This window comes from Heteronotia binoei, chromosome 15 (genome assembly GCF_032191835.1).
Source record: "Heteronotia binoei isolate CCM8104 ecotype False Entrance Well chromosome 15, APGP_CSIRO_Hbin_v1, whole genome shotgun sequence".
NCBI classification, from domain to species: domain Eukaryota; kingdom Metazoa; phylum Chordata; class Lepidosauria; order Squamata; family Gekkonidae; genus Heteronotia; species Heteronotia binoei.
Window position 1 is genome coordinate 44,618,627 of NC_083237.1, and position 25,788 is coordinate 44,644,414.

Genomic DNA, 25,788 nt, shown 5'->3' on the forward strand with positions numbered 1-25,788 from the left:
CAAGAGGATCACTTTGGTGAATTCTGACAGTGTTGCTAGTTATTTGTTACACTTTTTAACTCCATGCCATAACCTTTAAGTATTTAGCACACCTCCAATCAGGGGTGGAATTCTAGCTCCTTTGCATATTAGGCCACACACCCCTGATGTAGCCAATCCTCCAAGAGCTTACAAGGCTCTTTTTTGTAAGCTCTTGGAGTTTTGGCTACATCAGGGATGTGGCTTAATATGCAAAGGAGCTCTTGCTAGAATTCCACCCCTGCCTCCAATTATAAGCAATAATCCCATTTGCTGCTTTTTAGCAACCTAAAACCATACTTCTGTGGAACGTGGAAACAATTCCCTAACCCCCGCCCCCAACCACCTTTGGTACTTTTAAAAATCTTCCCTTAATAAAATAGAAAGATCAATCTATGGAGCAAGAAGAAAAATGGGACAATGGCTCCATGTAAAAAGGTAAAACAATCTGCATTGCCTGTGGTTCTTTTTTAAAACAAACATCATTCGTTTCAAGGGAAGCGCCCTCATGAAGAATAGGAAAGGGGCTCTGCATAGGCACAGTGGTAACAGGTCTTTAAAAAAAATGTTATTCCTCTCAGACAAAAGCAGAGTCATGAGGTTCTCTACTTAGAATGCCAGAACTGGGGGAAGCAACACATGGATGCCAGCCTCCAGATGGGACTTGGGGATCCTCCAAAATTACAGCTTATCTCCAGACTACAGAGATCAGTTGCCTTGGAGAAAATGAAAGCTTTGGAGGCTGGACTCCGTGGCATTGTCCCCCCACTGAGGTCCCTGTCCTCCACAGGCTCCAAATCTCCAGGAGTTTTCCAACCTGGATTGGGCAACCCTACCCTGCCCATCCCCTGCAGGTGGCCAGGAAGGACCTGGAATCCAAGTGGTCATGCTAGAGGCAAAACCAACCAACCAATAAATCAATCTAGAATATTTAGGCTTTACCTCAGCTCCTCAAGCCACACCTACTGATCAGCCTCCCCTTCCAACCTACCTGGTCCTCAGCTCCCGTCCATCTTCCAGCGATCCAGCCTGGAGGGCTAAGGCTTGGGTCATGCGCTCTAAACGCATCGTGCGAGGGGTAGAGGGAGCTGGGGGCTCGCACAGCGCTAGGGCCTTCTCCTCAGACCCTCGCCCCTCTTCCTTGACAACATGGTTCTGCTGAGGGAGACAGAAGGATACAGAGAGGCTTTACTGAGGGGATGCTCACATCCCTGCGATCACCTCTTGCGGGGGCTGGGGTATGAAAGCTGTGCAGAAACTTGCAGCCCAAAGACAGACCCATAAGGCAGGATTGTACTTAAAATTGTACTGAGCCTGCTTAGGCGGGGAGGGCGGGGTATAAATAAAAGTAATAAAAAAAATAAAAGCAAATTACTTCAACGCCTTGTCCCTAAAATGAGGCCCTGCACATATTATTGCTCCCACCCAACATCAGATTAAACCCCTGTACTACTGGTTATTAGATTGAAAAAGTGGGTCTCGTGCCAGAAATATCTGGACAGTTTGACTCAGACAAACACGACAAGCCACGAACTCAGGAAAGGACAGCCCATGGAAGAACAGCAGCCTTGCTGGGTCAGACTGAGGGTCCCATAATTTCACATGATGTACAAATGCAGAGACCCTGAAGTGATCCTGCTTGTTCTCTAGCACTGCCCTCCAGCACTCCCCAGCTATGAAGAAAGCAGGCCAGAGTAAAGGTGGTGAAATCAGCAAACTCAGATTTTAGTGATCATGTGCAACCTGCATGCTGCCTTCACAGACTAACAACACTTAAATTAACCATAATTTTTGTACTGTCTGGACTGTACTGGTCCCAGATTCAGTCTCTGCCACCTACAGTGAAAGGATCTCTGGAAGACTGCTAGGGAGGATCGGTGTTAAACTGCACAGAAAATGGTCTGATCAAGTATAAAACAGCTTCATGTTCAACAATTTTGAGAAGGATTTGGTGTTTCTTACCCAAAATCTATATGCACTATCTTACCATCCCATGTTATTGTAGAGCATTTTTGTTTGCAGGACTGAACATTATACCTACAGTGGTTTTGCAGGGGAGAGTTTTTAATAGGCCCTACACAGATAGAATCTGCCCTTCTGGCCTGAATAGGATACATCCTCCCACCCCCTGCTGGAATGCAGATTTTGTGAGATTGTAAGGGATTACTATATTAAACCATTAATCAATCAATCATCCCCCTATACTCTGGAAACCCTGCCTTCTTTGTTTAGTGATAAGAATCCTAAGATCACTCTAGTAACTGCAAAATTTGTCTCAGTCTTTTTATCCTTTGCATACAAAAAATAATAAGTGTCTTTTGCTGCTCAAGATTCATGAATCAATGAGCTTCTAAGGGTATAAAAGGAAAGGAAGGAAGCTTTCAAAGCACCCCAAAGGATCCACATGAACTTGCCTTATACCACTGGTCTACCAAGGTCAATATTGTCTTTGGTTGACAGCTGCTTTCCGGGGATTCAGGGTGAGATCTTCCACTTCCCATAATATGTGGTCCTTTTAACTGGAGATGCCGGGGGATGAGCCTGGGACCTACTGCACGCAAAGCAGATGCTCTGCTGCTGAGACACAACATCCCTTCAGAGTGAGGGCAATACCAACAGGAATTGGCTAAAGTCCAGAGTGAGGGCACCACTGGAGGAATTGGCGTAGGTCCAGAATGAGGACACTACAGGGAAAACTGCCTAAGGCCCAGGTTTGTTGCCCATCTCTATTCACAACATACCATTTTTTCTCCATCCCGAGCAGGACTGTGGGGGGCCAAGCGGGGAGTAGAGTGGCCACTGCTGGGAGGAGAGGGGCTGGCCAGAGTGGAGCTGGTGACCGAGGGGGGAATGGAAGCGCCCGAACGGTATCGGCCCAAGGAACCATCCAAGCTGGCACTGGTCACCCGGCTTTCGATCTCCTCTGCCCGCTGTTCTGTGGATTCCTTTTCTTCCTGGATCAATCTTAGAGAAAGTTCAGAGAGGGGGGGAAAAGGTGTGAGCAAATATATAATAATCAGAGACGTGCATTTTCAGTGCACTAGGGGGTTTGCAGGAAAGGCGAAAAAGGAGTGTGATTGGTCGAAGGCCATCCAGAAGCAACACAATGCAGCCAGCCGGGCTACAAAAAGATGCTGCCAGCCAGAGGTGATGTGTTGCGGCTGGGCACTTTGGAGGAAGGCTCCAACACAGTCCCAGAAGGCTTTACCAACTAAAGTGAGCAGTGGGGATAAAGGAGAACAGAAAGACACACCTGGCTGAAGCTGTGCAAGCTCTGCAATAAGCCCCAGTGGGGGCAGACCAGCAGAGCTTAACAGGGAGTGTGAAAACTGAGTGACATCAGCTCCCCTGAATACCCCATGTCCCTTGCCTCCCACAGAAAGTTGGCCTGAAGGCAACACCACACAAGATAAAACTGTGAAGCCTTCTTTTATGTCAAAGAGTTGCTGCCCAGATCTCAACAAACTCTTGGAGGATAGAAATTTGCATGCTGACAAGAGACTGATTTTCCACTGACCTTATGCCGCTCTCATATTCCTCTTCTCAGGGGGGCTTCCTTCCAATTTCACACTATCTGCCCCGGGGCTGCAGCTAACGTCAGCTTTTTCGCACTGCAAACAGAAACCTCTAAAAACCAGTTTCTGTTTGCGGCATGAAAAAGCTGACACTAGCTGCAGCCCTGGGCGGAGTGTGAAATCAGAAGGAAGCCCTGCTGAGAAGAGGAATGTGAGAGCGGCGTAAAGTGAGTGGGAAATTGGTCTGACAGTGGTGCGGCCAATCCCCTCACCCAGTGGGAAACTAAATATTTATGTGCATTGACCTAGGGCTTGGGAGAGAAGGAGGAATAGAAGAAGAGGAGGATGAGGACAACGAGGAGGAGTTGGTTTTATATCCCACCCCTCACTACCTGAAGGAATCTCAGAGCGGCTTTCAATTGCCTTCTCTTCATCTTCCCTCAACAGATACCCTGTGAGACAGGTGGGGCTGAGAGAGTTCTGAGAGAACTGTGGCTGACCCAAGGTCACCCAACTGACGTTACATGGAGGAGTGGGGAATCAAACTCAGTTCTTCATATTAGAGTCCACCCCTTTTAACCACTGCATTATGCTGGCTTTCTCTCTGAGGCCACCCCATCTGTCTGTAAGGTCCTGACAGAGAGGAATTCAAAAACAGTGAGGATAGTGTGTGTACAAAAGGTGTGGGGGGAAGGTCTCAAAGTGTTGAAATGATTCCAGGAAAACCCTAAACCAGGACAAAGGAGATTGGGCAGGAACACAGAGAGGTGGCTCCTGACACACAAGCCTGTGACAGAAAGGCTGCTCTCAACTCACTTGATCTCCTTGTTGATGGCCTCCAGCTGCTCCTGTAGCATAATGGCCAGGGTCTGCACATCAGCCTGCCCACTGGGGGACAGCAGGTCAGCTGAGCTGAACAGGGGGTCTCGCTCATCTTCGTCCGAGCCATCCAACCCGCCCTCAAAAGGGCCTCCAGCTACCTGCTGGGCCCGTTCCCACTCCTGAGTGGATATCACCTGTCCAGAGGCGCAGGGGAAAGAGAACAAAGACAGTGAGGTCCAGCTGCTCACCGATATGCTGAGGGAATAGGCAGTTTATCACAGAGGCAAGAAAAACCCTCACGTGTGACCTACTGAAGGGGACAGTGAGAGGCTTATGGCAGAGCCTTTGACCACTGAAGCCAAGGCCATTTCCCTCCCCTGTACCTCTCTCTGACTTGCAGCATTAATTTGCCGTGAGGATACCTCATTCCCCCCAAAAGTGACATCAAGAGGGACACTCACCAAGAGGATATCCAACAGGAAAGAGGGAGGGAAAAAGAAAGAAGAAATCATTGTGTGGGGAAGAGAGTAAGAAAACGTAAGGGACGTAACCACCAATGCATTCTGTCTAACAACACTTCCTGACCCTCAGATGTGATCTCCCAAGTTTTCAACCCATTCTGCAGAGTGAACCCATCGTCCGCTGGAATCCGCCTCTATGTCTCTCAGGGTCTGCTCCAGCCCATTTGTGTTGGAGGAGGAAGACAGCAGGTTGGGGCAGATCTTGACAATGGGTTAGATTTAACCAGCTTTTCTGCTGGTAAAGAGAGGAAGGAATCTTCTTTGATCACCTTGTGGGGATCACGGGGCCCGCATGAACAAAAGCCATATTGTAGGGGGATTGTAGTAAGAGGGCAATTTTGGTAAGACTGATCTGGAAAATTGGCTGGATCCAACCCAATGTTTGAGTATCACTAGACCAGGGGTGGGATTCTAGCAGGAGCTCCTTTGCATATTAGGCCACACACCCCTGATGTAGCCAATCTTCCAAAAGCTTACAAAAAAGAGCCTTGGAGGATTGGCTACATCAGGGGTGTGTGGCCTAATATGCAAAGGAGCTCCTGCTAGAATTCCACCCCTGCACTAGACACTCCTGATCCATTCAGCACCACAGCCAATCCCTCCCTCTCTACTTGGCTTTCCTTTTACTGGCTTCAACAGACTCCCCACCTTCTGCTTGTCATTCCTATCCAACAAACACTGACAACCCCAAAATGTATACTCAGGCTAGCTGTGTATACCACCCCCTTCCCACCAATGTCCTACTGCACTCAAACCACTGGTCTTAACCCCACTCTACAACTTCCTTCAAAACCCTACAGCTTCCCATGATCCACGGCATCACTTATGCTTTCCAATATCCATCCATCCTTCCCCACTACACTTACCCTCTCCCAGTTTCATAACCAAGCCCTACCTATCTGTGAACACAAGCTCACTGGTCTGACATTTTTCAGTAAAAATAAATTGTGAACTATTTAAGTACAACAATATTAAGTTGCCTAGTTGCTGATATGTCTTTATTTTTGTTGCACAGTTTGATTGAAAGATTTAATATGTGTTTTGCTGGCTTGCCACATTCTAGAGGAGGCAGCTGGAGTACCCTACGGGGCTTCCACACTAAAAGCCTTTAGCATCCCTGCATGATGTATGCCCATTATCCATTGCACTTGGTCTTGTTCCTATGACTTACCAATACAATCTTGCTCCCTTTAATCCCCACCCCAACTTCTTTCCCAAAAATCCCTACCAAAGAGCTAGGAAGAGGCAAAGAGCTAGGAAGAGGTGGGCACTCTGGCATATTTCCCTGCAACATTTTCCAACATTTTGCAAGACGTGTGCGCAAGCAATTGTGTGCATTCAAATCTACAACAGACATGATTAATTGGCAGCTGCTGGGGTTTTTCTGGAGGTTTTTATTTTAATTATTTTATTACCCTTTCAGCGTTTTTTCAAGATGTGCTTTCAAGTCTGCCAAGGAAATGTCAAATTATCAGTGGAGGTCCCCCCCTTCTTTTTTGCTTCTCCTCCCCATCATAAATGTCCAGATGATCCAACTTCTTCTAGTCCTTCCACATAAACCCACAACTGCTGTTGACACTTCTGTTTTCTGCACTATCATAAGCCCCACCAATGTTAAGGAAGGCATGACAAACTAAAACAGGTGATACACACCTATTGGAAAACAATGTTATCTTTTTAAAAAAATATAATAATAATAAAACAGCACAACATGCAAGGGAGAGTACTTTTAGATAGAAAACAGGGAAGGGAACAGAGAAAGCTGAAGATTCAGGGCTGATCCTCCAGCCAAGTCACTCAGGTGACTCATAGAATCAAAGAGTTGGAAGGGACCTCCAGGGTCATCTAGTCTTCCTTCCAGCCATCAGTGGGAGCATCATCTACCGAGCTCATGTCAGTGTTGTCTGAGGCAGAGCTTTTTCTGAGCAGGAACTCAGTTCCAGCTGGCTTGGCATCAGCGGGTGTGGCCTAATATGCAAATGAGTTCCTGCTGGACTTTTTCTTCCAAATAAAAAAGCCCTGGCCTGAGGTCTGAACCAAGCTCCATGTGAACCTGATCAGCAGTGGTATAGGCCCAGGAGATCATGGGTGCACCTTGCTTGAGGGTGAGAAAATTCTCTGAACCCATCCTGTACAGCTCTCTCGTTTACTATGTCACACACACATAATACACGGGTACAAAATTGGTCTACACTAAAATGACAGCACTACAAGCATGATGGAAACCTTCAAAGTTGCTTGAAAGTACAAAATGACACACAAAAAATCCCAAAAATGCCAACTATGGAAATGATTTTGGAGAAATATAATGAATGGATCCTAAGCAATAAATGAATTATATGTAGTGTCGGCACTTGAATGAGAAAAGTTTATTGTGGAAGCACTTGGGATCATGAACTTGTTGAGGTCTATAAAGAAGGGCTGTGAAGGAAGTCCCATCCGCAGCTGACAAGACACCTCTTGGTTTATAAGCAACAGTTTCTCTTGCAATCAGGAAGTCTAGAAACTTTCTCCTTTTTGCATTCTTCATGAGTTTCCAAAATTCAGCTTTTGGAACCACAATTTCCACAGACAAATTCTCCTTCTTTTGTGGTTCTGTTATTATTTTTTTTCCTTTTCCCATTTAGGCCAGAACTAGACATTACAGAGGATGCATAACTGCTACCCAGATAAGCAGACCCAAGCCTGATCTTACTCATAATCCTGATAATGTCTAGTAATACAAAATGCATCATGGGACATTCTCCTGTTCTGGATTCTCCTGCTTCTGCTCCACTTCATTGGCTGGCACTTGTAGGAGGCAGGGAAACTCAGAGCATGATAACACGTTTTGTACTACTATTAACATTACCAGGGAGATAGATTGAGATGGGCAGCCATGTTGGTCTGAAGCAGTAGAACAAAGTAGGAGTCAAGCAGCACATTTAAGATCAACCAAGTTTTATTCAGAATGTAAGCTTTCGTATGAAGAAGTGTGCATGCATACAAAAGCTTACATTCTGAATAAAACTTTGACGGTCTTAAAGGTGATACTTGACTCCTACTTTGCTCTATTACCAGGAAGAACCAGACAGAGGTTGCTGACTCAGACATTTGGTGGTAGCCACGCATCCTTGTAAGGACTGGTTCCATCCATGGACTGCCTCCTACTTGAAAGCTGCAAGAACTGGACCTTTGAGATACCATCATGACATGACACACTCATTCCTTCCCATTGTTCTCTCCCCCATATCAAGCCCAAACACGGTGATCTCATACCTTGGTGGCCTCATCCTTGACGGACCAGCGACCTTTCTTTGAACGTCTTGCCACGCCAGCACTGCTATAATGGTCCACGTGGGCCCCCACGGGCAGCGTTGGCGCCTGGGAGTAACGCAGCTCCAGCACGCTGCCCGGCAGAGACCTCCGTGGAGCAGGAAAAACAAGACTGTGAGCAAGAGTGATCTGGTAGAAGAGGTAACTAGTAACTTTTTAATTCTGTCCTTCCTCCAAGGAGCTTGTGTGTGCAGGATTTCTCTCTTCCCCCATCTTGACAACCCAGAGAGACAGGTGAAGCTGAGAGATGGGCTTACAGCAAGCTTCATGGCAGTGCGGAGATCTGAACCTGACTCTCTCCAATAATTTAACCTCTATTGAATGTGGTCAAGGGTCTCCTGCTCATCTTGCTCTGCTCCCAGCAAGCACAATCTGTTCCCACCACAGACCTGCTATACCAGGAGTTCCCAATGCAGTGCTCAGGGGTGGAATTCTAGCAGGAGCTCTTTTGCATATTAGGCCACACCTGATGTAGCCAATCCTCCAAGAGCTTACTAGGCTCTTTTTTTGGAAGCTCTTGGAGGATTAGCCACATCAGGGGTGTGTGGCCTAATATACAAAGAAGCTCCTGCGAGAATTCCACCCCTGGCGGTGCCCATGGGTGCCAAAGCACTTGCTGACACGTTTCCTGGTGCCCACCAAGTATTTTTGAAAAATGGGCAAGACTAGGTAGAGCCTTTGTCCAGTAAGGCGTCTGATTGGCCACTGGAGTTTTGATTGGTTGTGAAGGCTTTTCAAAATGTTTATGGGAAGCAGCTGCCACCACCATACAAAGATTTTCACTGTGTGACTGAAGGTAAGCTGTAGCAGCCATTTTGTGACTGGCTGCAGCCCCTGTGGTGGCCGTTTTGTGGCTTCCATGCTGTGGCTGTGTCCACCATGCAGTGTCAGAATTTCAAATATGCCCACAGGTTCAAAAAGTTTGGGAACTCTCAGTCTACACTGAAAAAGCCATAAAGGTAGTCCTCTGTGCAAGCACCAGTTGTTTCCGACTCTGCAGTGACGTCACATCACAACCTTTTCACGGCAGACTTTTTACGGGGGGGGGGGGGTTGCCATTGCCTTCCCCAGTCATCTGCACTTTCCCCCCAAGCAAGATGGGTTTTTATTTGACCGACCTCAGAAGGATGGAAGGGCTGAGTCAACCTGGAGCCGGCTACCTGAACCCAGCTTCCACTGGAATCAAACTCAGGTTGTGAGCAGAGAGCTTGGACTGCAGTACTGCAGCTTTACCACTCTACGCCATGGGCGTTCAAAAAGCCATACAGGTGTTCAAAATGTTGGGTACAAAAACCCCAGAATTTTCTGGACTCCTGACACACAAGTATAGTGCAAAAAGTTGCCACAAGTATCAAGGAACAGGGGTGATCCGCACAACAGGGGTCTTCTAAGAATTTATTCTACTATTTGCTAAGAAATTCACATGCAAGGCTGGAGGGGATTCTAGCTAGTTATTGATTATTAGGTCGTGGATGAAGCTTTCTTACCGAGAGTAAGTAGAGACTGGGCGTCCACGTAGCTGATCGATTTCCATTTGCATCCTCTCAATTTCTGCCAGTAGTTGTTCCTAGCAGTCATGTGCAAAGGAGACCGTCAGTATCAGAACCTAGATTTCCAAAGCCTCCCCTCCCATCATAACCCTTTGCCTGTTTTTAGAAACTTCCCTGCCTCTGCACCTTCTTCCCGCGGCCCAAAATCAACATAACCCTCCCTTTCACTCATCCTCAGCTGTCTGCCACAGGGCTCACCTTGTTCGCCAGCAGTTCATCCTGAACTTTCTTCATGTTGGCAATTTCCTCGCTCAGTGTGTTCTTGCCAGGGAAGGAAAGAGAACCGTTGAATGAGACTGAGGCCACCCACAGGACTCCTGACAGGATGTTCCTGAAAGCCTGCATGTTTGTATTTCCTTCCTTTCAAGCTGCCACTCCCAACCCCCAATCGGCTCGAGCCAGGTTCGCTTTCCTCTGCTAAGTGACCACAGCTGCATTACAGGGCAGGCTGGCAATGAAAGAACAGCCCTGCCTTATCCCAGCTCCTCTGCTTGCTTTATACTTCTGTCTCTTCTCTGCAGAATAAAATTTGAGTCCGGCAGCCCCTCAAAAAGCAACAACATTTTCCAGCTTTTGTGAGTCAAAACTCACTTGGTGAGATACAGGTGAGAAGGAAGATCCACCAGCCCTCTTTCTCTCCACTTGCTTGTGTGGGTCACAAACAACCCCACCTGCCACCAAAACCTCTCCTAGAATCACAACCGATATTGGAGTCCTGGTCTATCTTCACTCCCACTTTTGCCCAGCCTACAGGCAAGAGCACCTTCTGCCTCTTATTCTACCTCTCATCTAGTGCATTTTTATTCTGCCTTCCTCCAAGAAATACAAGGCTTCATATCAATGTCCCCTCTAAGCTGAAAAGTCCTGGGAGCAAAAATTCTACTTTGTGAGCTACTGCCATTAAGGTCGTGAGCTACTGGCATTAAAGTTGTGAGCTACTGCACAAATTACTGTGCTCTGAGGCCATTTTTCTTGAGCTAAGACAAAAGTATGTGAGCTGGAGGCTAAAAATCTCTGAGCTAGCTCACACTAACTCAGCTTAGAGGGGACACTGCTTCATCTATGGTTCTCCCCCGCTGACAGGCATGGGGGCAGCAGGGATACACACATGCTCTGGGGGACATCTCACCCCAAACCCTAACTTGCTCTTATCTCCCACAACATGCATAAACACACACACACTCCTACCTTCTCCTCCAGGGCCCCCATTCGCTCCTTGAGATGTAATTGGAGACGCTCGTTGGATTCTGACAGCAGTTTGTCCACCGTCTCTGAGAGGCGCTTGTTGTGTTCATCATTCATTTTCTCCCTCTGGCGTGCCTGTTTTTCAGGGGAGAGTGCAGAAAATGTGAACGGTCATATAGGAAGTCTTTCTCCCAGCATCTGGACTTCCTCTGCTTTGCTTTTTTCCAGTCATCGGTCAGAAACCTTCACTGCTTTAGCTTTACCAGTATCTCTTCCTGTTCACATTCAGTTTTCTCCTTCCTCTCCTCCTGCTGTGCTTGTTCCCAGAGGGTTTTACTGTCTTCATGCACCCAAGAACCATGTGAAATAGAGTACTATGGTTTAGATGGGCAAACAAAGATGAAGCAAGTACTTCTTCACCCAAAGGGTGATTAACATGTGGAATTCACTGCCACAGGAGGTGGTGGCGGCCACAAGTATAGCCACCTTCAAGAGGGGTTTAGATAAAAATATGGAGCAGAGGTCCATCAGTGGCTATTAGCCACAGTGTATGTGTGTATATAACATTTTTTGGCCAGTGTGTGACACAGAGTGTTGGACTTGATGGGCCGTTGGCCTGATCCAACATGGCTTCTCTTATGTTCTTATGTTCTTAAGCAGGTCTATAGGTAGGCCCCAGCCTCTCCACTGTGACTAAGTAAGGATTTGAATCAATCTTCTTGGCTGTTCCTAACCCCCAAGAGAAGCTTCTCTCTCTCCCAGGCACACTGTGAGCCCGAAGGAGATATTTAACTAGAGAAATCTATTCCCTCAAATACCACCATTCAGCTCTTTTCATCTCCTCCTAGCACCCATCTGACTCCATCCTTATTTGCCATCAGGCCCTCACCCGTTGGAGCTCTTGGTTTTTCTCTTCCAGTTGGGCCTCGAGTTGACGCAGGCGCTCCTCAAAATTCCCATGGCGCTCTTCCGCCTAGAGAGGGGAAGGGAAAAAAAGGTTAAGTCTGGCCACCTTTTGTCTGGCAGACTCTTGTATCAGTTGGGATCTCCCCCAGTTTCATCTAGTTTTAAAAGGGGGTTTACAGAGCCATGGTGAACAATACTCCCACTAAGCTGTGGAGTCTTGTGAGCAAAAATACTACTTTGTGAGCTACCAGAATTAAAATTGTAGGCTACTTCATAAATTAGTTTGCTCTGGGGCCATTTTTCCTTAGCCAAGACAAAAACATGTGAGCTGGAGGTTAAAAAAACTGTGAGCTAGCTCACACTGACTTAGCTTAGAGGGAACACTGATGGCGAGTCAAGGGAACCTCTACATACAGAGGCAGCAAACCTCTGAATACCAGTGCCAGGACACGACATCAGTTGAAGGGCCACGGCCTCTTTGCACTGTTTGGTTGTCCCTTCAAGGCAACTCATTGGCTCCTGTGTGAAACAGGATGCTGGACCAGATGGTACAGCAGACTCTGCTTATGTTTGTCCCTATTTCTGACTTTAGTAGACATCTATTTCTAGACCAGGGGTGGCCAAACTGTGGCTCAGGAGCCACATGTGGCTCTTTCACACATATTGTGTGGCTCTTGAAGCCCCCACCACCCTGTTGGCCAGCTTGGAGAAGGCATTTGTCTCTTTAAATCACTTCACCAAGCCAGGCCAGCTAGAAGCTTGGAAAATGCACTGAAAGTTAAAGTTGCTTGCTTCCCACCTCTCCCTCCCTCCCCTATGTATTGGCTTTCTTGCTGCCTTTCCTTCCTTCCTGTCTTGCAGCTCTCAAGCACCTGACATTCATATCTTGTGGCTCTCAAACATCTGATGTTTATTCTGTGTGGCTCTTATGTTAAGCAAGTTTGGCCACCCCTGTTCTAGACCTTATAGGGCACAGTGAATTTCGTTCCATATTTGCAAAGCACCTTGTTGAGGGCAGCCACCCGCTGGGCCAGCTGGGCTTCTATCTCTGGCAAAGTCTCAGCCTTCTGCAGGGTCTGCTGAAGTTTCTGCTTGGCATCTTCCAACCAGTCTTGTAGCTGCCTGTTCTTTTCTTCACTCTGCTCAGAGGGGAAAACGTCAGGGAACAGATCCGGGCAGTGACCCCAAACTACCTTCCAACAGTGAACTGCAGCAATGGGGGGACTAAAAACCAGGGGTAACATGGGTTCAGGGGGGATAAGCCAGTCTTAATCTCCTGTGCAGCTATGGAGGATGATAGAATAAGCAGGAAGTAGACTTTCCAAGCCCAGATAAGTGAAGATTACAAAAAGAAGCTATGGGAAGAGTTGGCCAGTGACAGAGAAACAGCTAGGCTGGAGACAGCCATTGGTAACTACATACTGGCCTTTGGGGTGTTGCATAAGTTCAAAGGATGCGATGCCAGAATGATGAGATGCTGGCTAACATGGCTGCAGTCAAATGGTAAGGCTGAGGGAGGGTGCTTGGAACAGCCAGATGGGAGCAGGCAGGTGCTGGGAGCAGCCAAGGTAATCTGTCTATGCAGTACAGGACAGCAGGAAGGGAAAGGCAGTCAGGAATCAGAGACTCACTTGTCTGTATAGGGATTCCTTACTGGCCAGCTCATTCTCCAGTTTGTCATTGACATCATGAAGAGAAGTTGCCTCCCTCTGGGCACTCAGGTAGCGTTTCTCCAGCGTGGTGATCCGCTCTTCCATGTCCTCCCGCTGGGCTAAGGCCTATCATCCCCACCGTGTGAGAGAAGGGAAGAATGACGATGTGACACAGGGCAGGCCATGGCTCTCACCCTCCCTCCTACTACCAAGAAACATGAGAAACTCCAGCACAGATCCCTCACTTGTTTGTTTGAGAAGGAAACGACATTTTGCAAGCCTCTCACACACATAAGATAGAGAGGGCTCAGTGTGTGTGAGATGACACTTTGCTGCTGCGGAAATGGCTGCTGCATGCAGGCCCACTAGTGCCCATATGAGCCCGCCCAGCTGTTAAGGCCTTCACTGGAAGCCTAACTCGGGGGGTACCAACCTTCAGAGGTGAGTCAGGTAGCTCATAAGGCTCTTTTCTGCATTAGCACCTGCTCTGTGAGATTTCCTCCCTGTTCAGGTGGCACCAGGCAGACCTGGGAAGGCTAGGTCAGTGCGGCAGCCTGAGCGCTCCTTAGAATCTACCTTTGGTGGGCTCTGAGAAGTGCACGGACTGCTGCCCTGTGCCGCTGCCCTTGGCTTCCCGGGTCTGCGCAGACCCAGAAAGCTGAGAAAAGTGGGGTGGGGGAGGAGGCACCCGGTGGCGCCACTGTAAGCCAGGTAGTGACCCAGGCGGCCACCTACCTGGCCTACTCCTACATGCCAGCAGTGGATGGCACCTACAACGGTGACTTTGGGGAAACCTGATGAAGAGAGTTCTTTTGGCTTTCAGCAACATCCAGTGTGCTTGGCTGGTCTGCTTCTAGTTCTATCTGCTGGCATTTGCGTTACTATCTTACTGTTGTTATTATTTCAGGGCAAGTCCACTTTAAAGTCTCAGCCGAAAGGCAGAATAGGTTAAATAGATAACTCATGTGCCTTTTGTTTTCCCCAGACCTATTTTCAGACACATTCGTTAGATGACGTCCATAAATTTGCAGTTCTACAGTTCTCAGAGAGAATAATTCCTTTCTATTCACATAATTGGATGATCCTTTATCACAATGGAGCGACCAGAAAGCTAATTAGCAGACCCGTGCAGTTGATGATTGGGGAAGGTATCTGTGGGAGAGAATTTTTACCCTTTCCTCTCACGTCTTTCCCACAATTTCAACAGCCCCACCCACTTAATATGTATCTATGCAGAAAATTGTGGAAGAGGAAAGGGTTAAAGTCATCTCACAAAGGCCTTTCCCCAGTCTTCTAAGCAGCTGCACAGAGCTGCTAATTAGCTTTAAATAAAATCCAAGCTACCCTAATCACAAATCTTTTCCATCACATCTCACTTCACCCTGGGTTACCTTTTTAAAATGACCTTTCTTGGGTTGTGTCCTTTAGAAGTCGTTACGGTGGCAGAGCTGCTGGAAGGAGAGTGATTTTGGTCGCGCATGAGATCTCAAAAGAGAGTGCGTTTGTAGGAAACGGACTTCGGCATTGTCATTACCTCCTTGAGGTCTCGCTGCAGTTTGGCGTTGATCTCCTCAGACTTGATGAGATCCCGCTGAGCCGTGGCCAACTCTTCCTCCAGCTCAGCCATCTGCCGGCACAGCATGGTCAGTCGCTCCTTCAGCTGGGACAGCTCTCCTCGCTGGCGCTCCAGGACCTCCTCGAGCTCAGATTCACGACCACCACGCCCCAAGTCAAGGGAGCCTGATCCATTGGCCTGGAGAGGAAAGAGATTTTTATAGGGAAGGGCAGTGACTCAGTGGTAGAGCATCTCCTTGGTATGCAGAAGGTCCCAGGTTCAATACTCTGCATCTCCAATTTAAGGATCAGGTAAGAAGATGATGATGATATTGGATTTATAGCCTGCCCTATACTCTGAATCTCAGAGTCTCAGAGCAGTCACAATCTCCTTTACCTTCTCCCCCCACCACAGAACAGACACCCTGTGAGGTAGGTGGGGCTGAGAGAGGTCTCCCAGAAGCTACCTTTTCAAGGACAACTCCTAAGAGAGCTATGGCTGACCCAAGGCCATTCCAGCACCTGCAAGTGGAGGAGTGGGGAATCAAACCTGGTTCTCCCAGATAAGAGTCTGCGCACTTAACCACTGCAACAAACTGGCTCTAGGTGATGTGAAAGACCTCCACCTGAGATTATGGAGAGCCACTGCCAGTTTGAGTAGGCAATACTGACTTCAATGGACCAATGGTCTGATTCAGTATAAGGCAGCTTCACATGTGTTCCTAGGCCCCAAGCTTTCCTTCCCATGCATCTGATCCACAACCATGTCATCTTTTCCTACTTCCCCATGTAAACCATAATGTTCTTTAGTTAATTGGATACCCTCAATTCAACAAAAGTGCCCTCTGTATTCTTCAGAAGTGGCAACCACATGCCATGGAAACTGAAACACAAATGGGTTGATCCCATTTTAGCTTATAAACCTGTTGGCTTGGTGGAGGTAGACTTCTTGATTCAAAGGTGAAAACACTCATACTCAGGGCTTTTTTTGTAGCAGGAACTCCTTTGCATATTAGGCCACAGCCCCCCTCCAATGTAGCCAATCCTCCATGAGCTTACAGGGCTCTTAGTACAGGGCCTACTGCAAGCTCCAGGAGGATTGCCTGCATCAGGGATGTGTGGCCTAATATGCAAAAGAGTTCCGGCTACAAAACAAGTCCTGCACATACTATATTTGGGGGGTTCAGCCTGCTATGGTTCTTCACTCCTCCTTTTTTTGAAAGACGGGCAAGCTTCCAAATCGGATCTCAGCCCTTCCTTCCTTCTGCCATGCCCAAAGCCCTGCTTTTCCAGTTTCCCTTCCCATATCGCTTACACAAATCTGGCCATCGCCCTCTTTGCTAGAGTCATCTAGGCCGGATCGACGACGGGCAAGCTGCTCCCGAAGAGACAGAGACTGCAGACAAGAAGGGAAGAAATAAAGAAAGAACACGCACATATATTTAAAATGAAAAGGAAATTATGGAATGAGAGAGGCAATGGACTTGGGTCAAAATAGTTAATTCAGAAGCACTGGGAAACCTTTACAGTTTGTGGGATTTTAAGGCCATTATTGACTCTGGCTACTGTGCCATATAAAAAGATCTGTCAGCAAAGACATGGAGGGTCTCATATCTCCTTTACTCCAGCATTCCCTTCTGACCGCACCAAAGTTAATTCAAGCAGGCCTCAGATTCGGCAGGAGCTCACAAGAGCACAGCTCCTGAACCTTTCTGACGGTTCCCCCTATTTCTCCCCACCTACCTTGTCCATTGAATAGCAGGTGCAGCTGCATAACAATCCCTGGATTAGGAGAGCGGGCAGCTAGCCAGCCACCAGGGGCTTTGCCACACCCCCAGCAGCCCTTATTAACCCCTGGAGATGCCCACACCACCCTTTCTCTTATGCGATTTTGGGCAGTGGGTGGCTTGCTCGCCTTTTGACTGGGGAGGCAGTCCGAGAGAGCCCCAGGCAAGCGAGGCCTGCTTGGGCTGGCTGGATCTCTAGCCAGCCCAAGCAGGCCTTGCTCGCCGGGGGCTCTCCTTTCTCACATCGGGTTACTTTTGGCTGGGGAAGGGGCAGCATATGCTAAAGAGTTATGCTAATGAGCTCCGCCACCTATTTTTCTACAAAACGACCCCTGAATTCAAGAGTCACAGAACCTGCGTGAATTTTTTTTTCTTTACTGAGGCAACCCGCTAATAGAATTTGGTGTTAGTTCAGCACCAGTCCTACATGTCATCTGGCAAATCCACCACAGACCTTCAGTGTTCCACTTGTTGGTCTCAACTCCTCACTAGTTAGAAATCACTGACCTACACTATTTAGACTTCCTTGCCTAAGTGTCAGGTGTATGCTTGCATCTGGCAGCTACACAGCTCTGCAGCTCTCAGACCCATGTGATCTGCTACATACCTCCTGATTGGACATTTCCAGCTCCTCCTCCAATACAGCAACCCGCTCCAATGCCACACGCAGCCGCTCTCGAACCTGCCATGTGCCAGAGAGAGAAGAGGAGGAGTTAGTATCAGTTGAGTAGTGTAGAAACAGCCAAGTTCTTCAGCCCCATAATCACTGCCTCTGTGTGTGTTGGCAGAGTGGTACATGTGTTGTTTAGCACAACCAAAGCTTCACTGCCTTTTTGAGGGAACCTTGTACTCACAAGCAGCCAATCAACTAGAGAGCATTCCTGACACTGATTCTGTTTCTTCATAGGCGGAACAAATTCCATGGGATTTGATTCTAATTAACTGTTTTACTGTGAGAAGAGGGGTGATTCTGCCCAATTCTTCTGCTCACTGCTGTCATGTCCTGCATGGCATTTTGTCTATGATCCCCAAACATAGCTGTTTCCAGGATCAGAGGAACTCCTTCTTCATCAGCAGAAAAGCTGGTTGGCATTTGGGTGTCCTGGCACTTTATTATCTGAGGCAACAGGCCTCAGGATTTTTGTTCTCCTTACATCTTGTCCAGCTCCCCAGTACCAGAAACAAAGCCCAGAATTGGCTCCTAAACCTTCCAACAGCAAAACTACAAGATGTTGAGAGAACAGGTGCACTTAGGGACTTCAGTACTTTTTCCTCATAAAGGGTTTTTCCTCACAAAGGAGCAGGATCTGGGACAAGTTCCTTACCCCAGCTCTTGGCTTGACACCAGTCTTCCCACCCTTTCCTCACCTTCTCATCCAGGGCTTTGTGATGTTCAAAGAGAGACTTGAGGGCTTTCAGTACTTCGACTTCACTTGAGACGCCAGCCGGTGACTGGGCCTGGCGCTTCACCACCGTCATGCGGAGGGAGCGTTCATGTCGAGACACCAGGCATTCCAGATGTTCTAGAAGTAGCTGAGAAAGACAAAAAAAGTGGTTTGGGGTTGACAGAGAGATGGTAAAGCAGCAAATAGCTGAATAAGGAGATCAGAGAACACAACTTCCACAGCTCCTACAACACCATCCAGGCTTTCCCCCTTAAAATGGCTTCCCATGGTCTCTTCCAGTTGGCTACCTGCCCCATGTATAGTATTCTGAGGGACGCACAAGCAGGAACAAGAGAACAGGAACTTGCCAACTCATGCAAAAGTGGGCTTAGGTTTGCCAGGCCATGCGTGGCAACTGCCAAGAGCTTGGGTAGGTGGAGAGATGGAGGGGCACTGGTATTGAAGGCATTGTGAGGCGAATACTGAGGAAAAACTGAAGTGATATCATGTCAGTCTTGGTAAAACCATAGAGTTTTCAATGGTTCCTAGAGTGACATGCCACCATTTCTGGGTTTTCCTCAGAAGTGACATCACATTGTTTGGGACCCAGCTTCTTGAAAAACTTTTTCTCCTGCTGCTACTTGGAGTGGCAGTGAGACCTGGGATCCCTAAATGGGCTGTATAAGGAAAATGGGGAAAAAAGGAATACTCCCACTATAGCAAGGGGGAAAAAACCCTTGAAGAACACTGAAATAAATCGCTATAGAAATCGAATAAACACAAACAAACAGAGCAATGAATATATGTATCATAAAGATGTTAAAATTCAGCATCAAGTGACAGAAGATACCATTTTCCTACCACAGAGGATGCATATGTCTATTAGGAGCTCTATCAGGAGATAGGCAAACCTAGTGAATCTTTCAAACATAAACAATCCCAAAGGACAGAAAACACACCAATAATGCAGTCCTAAGCAGAATTACTCCTTTCTATGTCCACTGACTGATAACAGACTTAGAAGAGTGTAACTTTGCTTAAGATGGCACTGTGAGTCATACACAAACATGGGTCTCATCAAGGCACTGCAGTTTCAGATGTGTGTACTTCTATGGACAGGCGATCCAAGTCCCAAGCCATTGAAGGGTTTCTTATGGATTCACTTAAGAATCCTCAGCATGTGGAGAGGAGGAGGAAAAGAAGAAGAAGAAGAGTTGGATTTATACCCTGCCCTTCACTCAGAGTGGCTTACAATCTCCTTTCTCTTCCTCGCCCTGCAACAGACACCCTGCGAGGTAGGTGGGGCTGAGAGAGCTCTTTCGAGAACTGCTCTTGAGATGATAGCTCCAAGAAAATTGTGACTGACCCCAGGTCACCCAGCAGCTGCATGTGGAGGAGTGGGGAATCAAACATGGTTCTCCAGATTAGAGTCTGTCACTCAACCACTACACTAAACTGGCTACATGGACAGCCTATGTGGTATAGTGGTTAGACTAGGAGGTTAGACTAGGATCTGAGAGACCCATATTCAGTCCCCACTCTGATTGAATATGTTTGCTGGCTGAGCTTGGGCCAGTCACCTATGCTCAACCTAACCTAACCTACCTCACAGGGTTGTTGTAATGATAAAATGGAGGAAGGGGAGAATGTTGTAAGCCACTTTGGGTCCCCATGGGGAGGGAAAGTGGGGAATAAATGAAGTAAACAAATAAATAAAGGTACACAGAAGTGTGGTAGCATTTGTTAGTGAGCATGCTTAGGATGGCAGCCCTAAAGTTCAAATTAGATCCTCAGTTGTTTCCATGACACCACTGTAGTGTGTAGAGTGAATTAAAAATGGTCTCATTACCACAACTCCAGGAAGGTCAAAAAACAGAAACCTAAAGATACAAAACCAGAGAGATTTATGGTTGAACTATGACCAGACCCCAAGTCCAGTTTCTCTCCTCTGGCTAAGGGCTTGATATAGATCGGCCCAGGAATGTCTTTCCAAAGCCAGAACTAAGCCCTGGCAAGTCTGACGTAAGGCATTCACTCATTTGCACTGATATCCTCTGCTTAAAAAAAAAGATGATTTCCCCAGCCTCTAAAAAGGGAAAGGTGCAAGCACCTTTCTGACTCTGGGGTGACGTCACATCACAACGTTTTCATGGCAGACTTTTTATGGGGCAGTTTGCCAGTGCCTTCCCCAGCCATCTACGCTTCCCCCCCACCCCCGCAAGCTGGGTACTCATTTTACCAACTTCGGAAAGATGGAAGGCTGAGTCAACCTTAAGCCAGCTACCTGAACCCAGCTTCCACCGGGATCTAACTCAGGTCATGAGCAGAGAGCTTCATCTGCAGTACTGCAGCTTTACCACTCTGCGCCATAAGGCTCTGTATCCTCAGCCTCTACAAGCATGTTATTCTTGGAATTACTACTGAGGTTTCATCCTAGAACACAACCTAGTAATCTACAGAGTGGTCCTCAAGAATAAGGAGTGCACAACACTCACACCAGTTCACAGCTAAAGCACCACAACAGTCATCAGGTCTACTTCTTATCCTCCTCCTTATTCTACTGTTCTCTTGACTCAAAGTAGGGGACCCACCCCACCCACCCTAGCCCATGCCCTGCTCACCCGCGTGTTGTTACGTTCAGCCTTCAGCTCGGAGATCTCCTCCTCGCGCTCCGACAGTTGCTCCCGACACAAGTTCAGCTCCTTCGTAAGTGCAGCAAATTCCTAGAGGAGAGGACAGGCATTTATGATGAGGACAGTCAAAAGATTCTTTTCCCCATCATGTCGATGCTCTTCTGCATATCAAAGTCGCTGACACGCTCCATGTGCAAGCTAGAGAACCTCTGCGTTTTCAAAGGCAAAACTTATTACAACAACAACAGAAGCCTTTATTGGCATATAGGCAAAACTTATTAGACGTGCTTTCCCCAGAGGTAAGGATCTCTGACCTGGATGGCCCAAGGTTGGCCCAATTTCATCAGATCTTGGGAGCTAAGCAGGATTGGCCCTGGCTAGTATTTGGATGGGAAACCTCCAAGGCAATGCTCCCTCTAAGCTGAGGAGTCTTGTAAGCAAAAATTCTACTTTGTGAGTTACTGGTCTTAAAGTTGTGAGCTACTGGAATTAAGGTTGTGAGCAACTGCCTAAATTATTGTGTTCTGGGGTCGTCCTTCCTGAGCTAAGACAAAAATGTGTGAGCTGGAGGCTACAAATCTGTGAGCTAGCTTATGCTAACTCAGCTTAGAGGGAACACTGCTCCAAGGAATAGCAGGGTCATGATGTGGAGCCAGGCAATAGCAAACCACCTCCAAATGCCTCTTGCCTTGAAAACCCTACCAGGTCACCATAAGTTAGCTGTGACTTGACAGCAAAAAAAACACAAAGGATTGGGGGCAGAGGTGAAAGTAAATGGACACAGGTGAGGATGGAGTACTGGTAAGAAAACAGCTAAAGTACTACCTCTTGTTATCTGCTTCAAGCCCTCTGAGCCAGCATCGGTAAAAGAAAAATTAAGCTATTTTCACCCATGGATGTGAGACGAAATTTAATTATTTTGCCAATGGAGCTTTCCAATCAAAACTGAGGCATGTGGGGAGTTTAAGCTAGACCTTTGGCTCATGCTCTGCTTCCAACTTCATTACCGAACAAAATGGCTGAGGATGCGGAGAGAACAAAATGGGTTGTGGAGGGACCCTGATATGCACTTCTGAGCCTTTTTTAAACCTCCTCTTGGATGTTGGAGCTAAAGGGGAGAGAACTGATGAGGAAGGGATGCTGGAGCACGTCTCTGAGCTGTGGTATAGTAAGGAGCACTGCAGCGTGTTCTGGTCACTGGGAAAGCATCTCCTGGTCAGTAACAAGGGTCACTTCCACAAAGGCTGTTTTGAATGCTATGGATGCTTCCAAGGACCTCCTGAGTTTTCTCCATCTTTTGTGTGATCCTCCCCAAACCTGTTTTGCTGTGATCTTTTAGGAATGATCTTGGCAAAGTCCAGGTGGCACCCACATATCTTCCTGGTCCCGCCTATATCATTGCCATTTTTCCTGACTCAGACCCCTGGAACAGCCAATTCCCATCCACCGCCATTTAAAGAAAACATTTTAACGATTAACACATAGTTATAACATTATAGAAGACCCCGTGGTGCAGAGTGGTAAAGCTGCAGTACTGCAGTCCTAAGCTCTGCTCAAGACCTGAGTTTGATCCCAGCGGAAGCTGGGTTCAGGTAGCTAGCTCAAGGCTGACTCAGTCTTCCAGCGTTCCAGGGTCGGTAAAATGGGGGAGAAGTGTACATGACTGGGGAAGACAATGGCAAACCACTCTGTAAAAAGTCTGCCGTGAAAACGTTGTGAAAGCAGCGTCACCCCAGAGTCAGAAACGACTGGTGCTTGTATAGGAGACTACCTTTACCTTTTTATAACATTGTTACAATCTGTCTGTCAGGTTGGATTTTGAGGACATCATCCCTGCAGCTCCTTACTCTAGAGTAAGCACCTCTTTATTGCCTGCACCCAGAGTGGACCACTCCTATCACCCCACCCTTGTAGGGTTGACAAGTCCAATTCAAGAAATATCTGGAGACTTTGGGGGTGGAGCCAGGAGATATTGGGGTGGAGTCAGCAGCAAAGTTGTGGCAAACACAACTGAGCTCCAAAGGGAGTTCTGGCCATCACATTTAAAGGGACAGCACACCTTTTAAATGCCTTCCATCCAATGGAAATAATGAAAGATAGGGGCACCTTCTTTGGGGGCACATAGAATCTTTTTGAAACTTGAGGGTGTTTGAAGAGAGGCACTGGATACTATGCTGAAAATCTGGTGCCTCTACCTCAAAAAACAGCTCCCCCAGAGCCCCAGATACCCATGGATCAATTCTCCATTATACCCTATGGGAATTGGTCTCCATAGGGAATAAAGGAGTTCCCAGCAGACATTTCCCTCCCGCCTCCTTCTTTCTCCTGACCCTGAAGCAGGGGGAGGGCCTCCAAACTGAAGGTCCCCTGCCCCCACCTGAGGATTGGCAACCCTACACCCTTGGTATACCACTGGCCTGTATGGAAATAGGTAGCTGAAGCTTTTCATGGCATGCTAGTAAATAACATAGTAGGCGAGACACCATGATCACTAGGCTCTCCTCATACAGAGAACACTTTCTTGGTGTGCCACTTAGACAAAGAAGAGGCAAGAGATCCATGCCCTATTTCCTAGCCCTAGCTGATCGGTTTTAATGTTATGTTTTTATTATTTAAATGTTATCATTATATCATTATGTTTCATTGTATTGTGTTTATTGTTGTTACTTGCCTTGGGTCCTTGTTACTTGCCTTAGGGAGAAAGGCAATGTATATTAAGAAAGCCATCCTAAGCAGATCTCTTTAGAATCCTCCTCAGGCCTCTTCAACGGAGCTTACTCCCAGGAAAGTGTTTTTAGAATTGCACTGTAAATATACTAAATAAATCCATTCCTAGCCATCCAAATGGCCTGCCACCATGACCCACTGCCATGGAAGCGTCTGGTCTACACCCTTTTCATGTATATTTTCCCTCACTTTTTACACAGACTTTCTACCCCAAAACAGGCCCAGGTCAGCTAGCAACATATTAAAACACATAAAATAAATATGAGCATCCTAAAAAAAACCCAACAAGTCACACAATTTTAGAGCCACTTCCAGGTACTCAAAGGACAGCCTCTTTCCATGCTGTCCAGCCTTCCAGGTAAGATCTGCCTCACAAGCACTGTTCCCTTCGGGGGTGCTGAACTCTTTTGTTATGAGAGCCAGAACTGACATAAATGAGACCTTGTTGGGTCAGGCTATGTCAGGCCAGGCCATATGTATACCTATTTAAGATTAGGTAGTAGAGATATAAACGTTATAAAGGACACAGACAAACACAATTAAAGATTTTTATAAAAAAAGAAAAAAACCTAAAACATGTTTAAAACATTAGTGAAGAGGGACCCCTGAATAATTAATGAATACCCCTATAATAATAAATGAAAATATGCTCTTGCCTTTAAAAGCAAAAAGGATGTCTGATGCAACGTTTAGAGTGACTGTTGGAGGCCACACGGCCCAAATGGGTGTGGATAGAAGGTTATAAAAAGTAGATGACAGGCGTCTCTAAGGTTGCCAATCCCCAGGTGGGGGCAGGGGATCCCCCGGTTTGGAGGCCCTCCCCCCGCTTTAGGGTCGTCAGAAAGCAGGGGGAGGGGAGGGAAATGTCTGCTGGGAACTCTGTTATTCCCTATGGAGATTTATTCACATAGAAAATAATGGAGAATTGATCCGTGGGTATCTGGGGCTCTGAGGGGGGGCTGTTTTGGGGGGGTAGAGGCACCAAATTTTCCGTACAGCATCTAGTGCCTCTCCCCAAAATATCCCCCAAGTTTCAAAACGATTGGACCAGGGGGTCCAATTCTATGAGCCCCAAAAGAAGGTGCCCCTGTCCTTCATTATTTCCTATGGAATAAAGGCATTGAAAAGGTGTGCCGTCCCTTTAAATGTGATGGCCAGAACTCCCTTTGGAGTTCAATTATGCTTGTCACAGCCTTGATCTTGACTCCACCCCCAAAGTCTCCTGGCGCCACCCCCAAAGTCTCCCGGCTCCACCCCCAAAGTCCCCAGATATTTCTTAACTTGGACTTGGCAACCCTAGGCGTCTCTGAAGGAGCTTCTTGCTAAGCTGATAATGAAGAGGGACAGAGGAGTGGAAAATTACAGGAAGGTGGGACATGTTGAGTAGATAAGCCGGGGAGGCTTGGCTGCTTGTTTTGGGGTTGAATAAAAACGGTCTGTATAAGAAAAACTGTAACTTAGTCATTTTGAAGGCTTATGCTGGCTAAATTCTGCTTTGATGTCAGAGTAAAATCGTTTCATACCAAGCAATGTGTGGGGCTCCGTTAATTTCCTGCTACATTAGCACTTGCTGGTCTTAAAGGTGCTTTCTTTGTATTTCTCCCACAGGATCCAGATCAAAGGAAGCTTTGGTTCTTTCCTCCCAGGGGACCAGGATGGGGAGGAGCCTCAGCCAATAGAAGTAAGAGAGGCTTGGCTCAGTAGCTCTGCTGTGCGATTGAGAGAGCCTGACACAGCAAGCTTTGCCTCACTCTCTTCCTCAAGGGAGGAGCCTCAGCCAATGGAGAAAACAGAGGTTTTGCTCTGTAGCTCCTGTGCAATTCAGCAAGCTTGGCAAAGCAAGCTGTGATGCAGAAGGAAGCAAGAGAGAGAGAGAAGGAAGCAGATGACAGCCAGCTGCTCGCGGGCCTGACAGGAGCCCTCTGGGGGCCTGATCCAGTCCACAGGCTGCATGTTTGACACCCCTGCTCTACACTGTGCACGTGAGCAGCTGCTCATTAACACAGGAAGTCCCACTCACAGCAGTCTGGAGCCGCACCAAGTCTTGCACTGCCCATTGCCTGTTTTAAGATTACAAACCGAGAGAGGTCACTATAATGGATAACACAACAAAAAATACAAACTAGTGACCAATTTACTAAGAAATATATAGAAACCAGTCCAAATGCCCAAAACATGTATATTCAAGTCCCAAAGTAGTGTGGTGACAAGCTAATCG

The 25,788-nt window shown here is 47.3% G+C and overlaps 1 protein-coding gene across 11 annotated transcripts in view; it reads right to left on the reverse strand.

Annotated features, from left to right (window-relative positions):
- Positions 1-25,788, reverse strand: part of PPFIA3 (PTPRF interacting protein alpha 3) — an 82,893-nt gene that overhangs the window by 20,972 nt on the left and 36,133 nt on the right. For 4 of the 11 annotated variants that reach the window (XM_060255451.1, XM_060255455.1, XM_060255456.1 and 1 more), the window contains exons 3-17: positions 20,832-20,933; positions 18,194-18,358; positions 17,433-17,507; positions 16,354-16,434; positions 15,019-15,237; positions 13,464-13,610; positions 12,837-12,971; positions 11,816-11,899; positions 10,930-11,061; positions 9,940-10,002; positions 9,679-9,758; positions 8,135-8,279; positions 4,350-4,549; positions 2,760-2,982; positions 1,010-1,176 (exon numbers count right to left, since the gene is read on the reverse strand). In XM_060255451.1, the coding sequence (XP_060111434.1) occupies positions 1,010-1,176; positions 2,760-2,982; positions 4,350-4,549; positions 8,135-8,279; positions 9,679-9,758; positions 9,940-10,002; positions 10,930-11,061; positions 11,816-11,899; positions 12,837-12,971; positions 13,464-13,610; positions 15,019-15,237; positions 16,354-16,434; positions 17,433-17,507; positions 18,194-18,358; positions 20,832-20,933 (2,018 nt within the window). The remainder of the gene's footprint in view (positions 1-1,009; positions 1,177-2,759; positions 2,983-4,349; positions 4,550-8,134; positions 8,280-9,678; positions 9,759-9,939; positions 10,003-10,929; positions 11,062-11,815; positions 11,900-12,836; positions 12,972-13,463; positions 13,611-15,018; positions 15,238-16,353; positions 16,435-17,432; positions 17,508-18,193; positions 18,359-20,831; positions 20,934-25,788) is intronic. The other 7 variants (XM_060255452.1, XM_060255458.1, XM_060255459.1 and 4 more) reach the window with 7 other exon arrangements.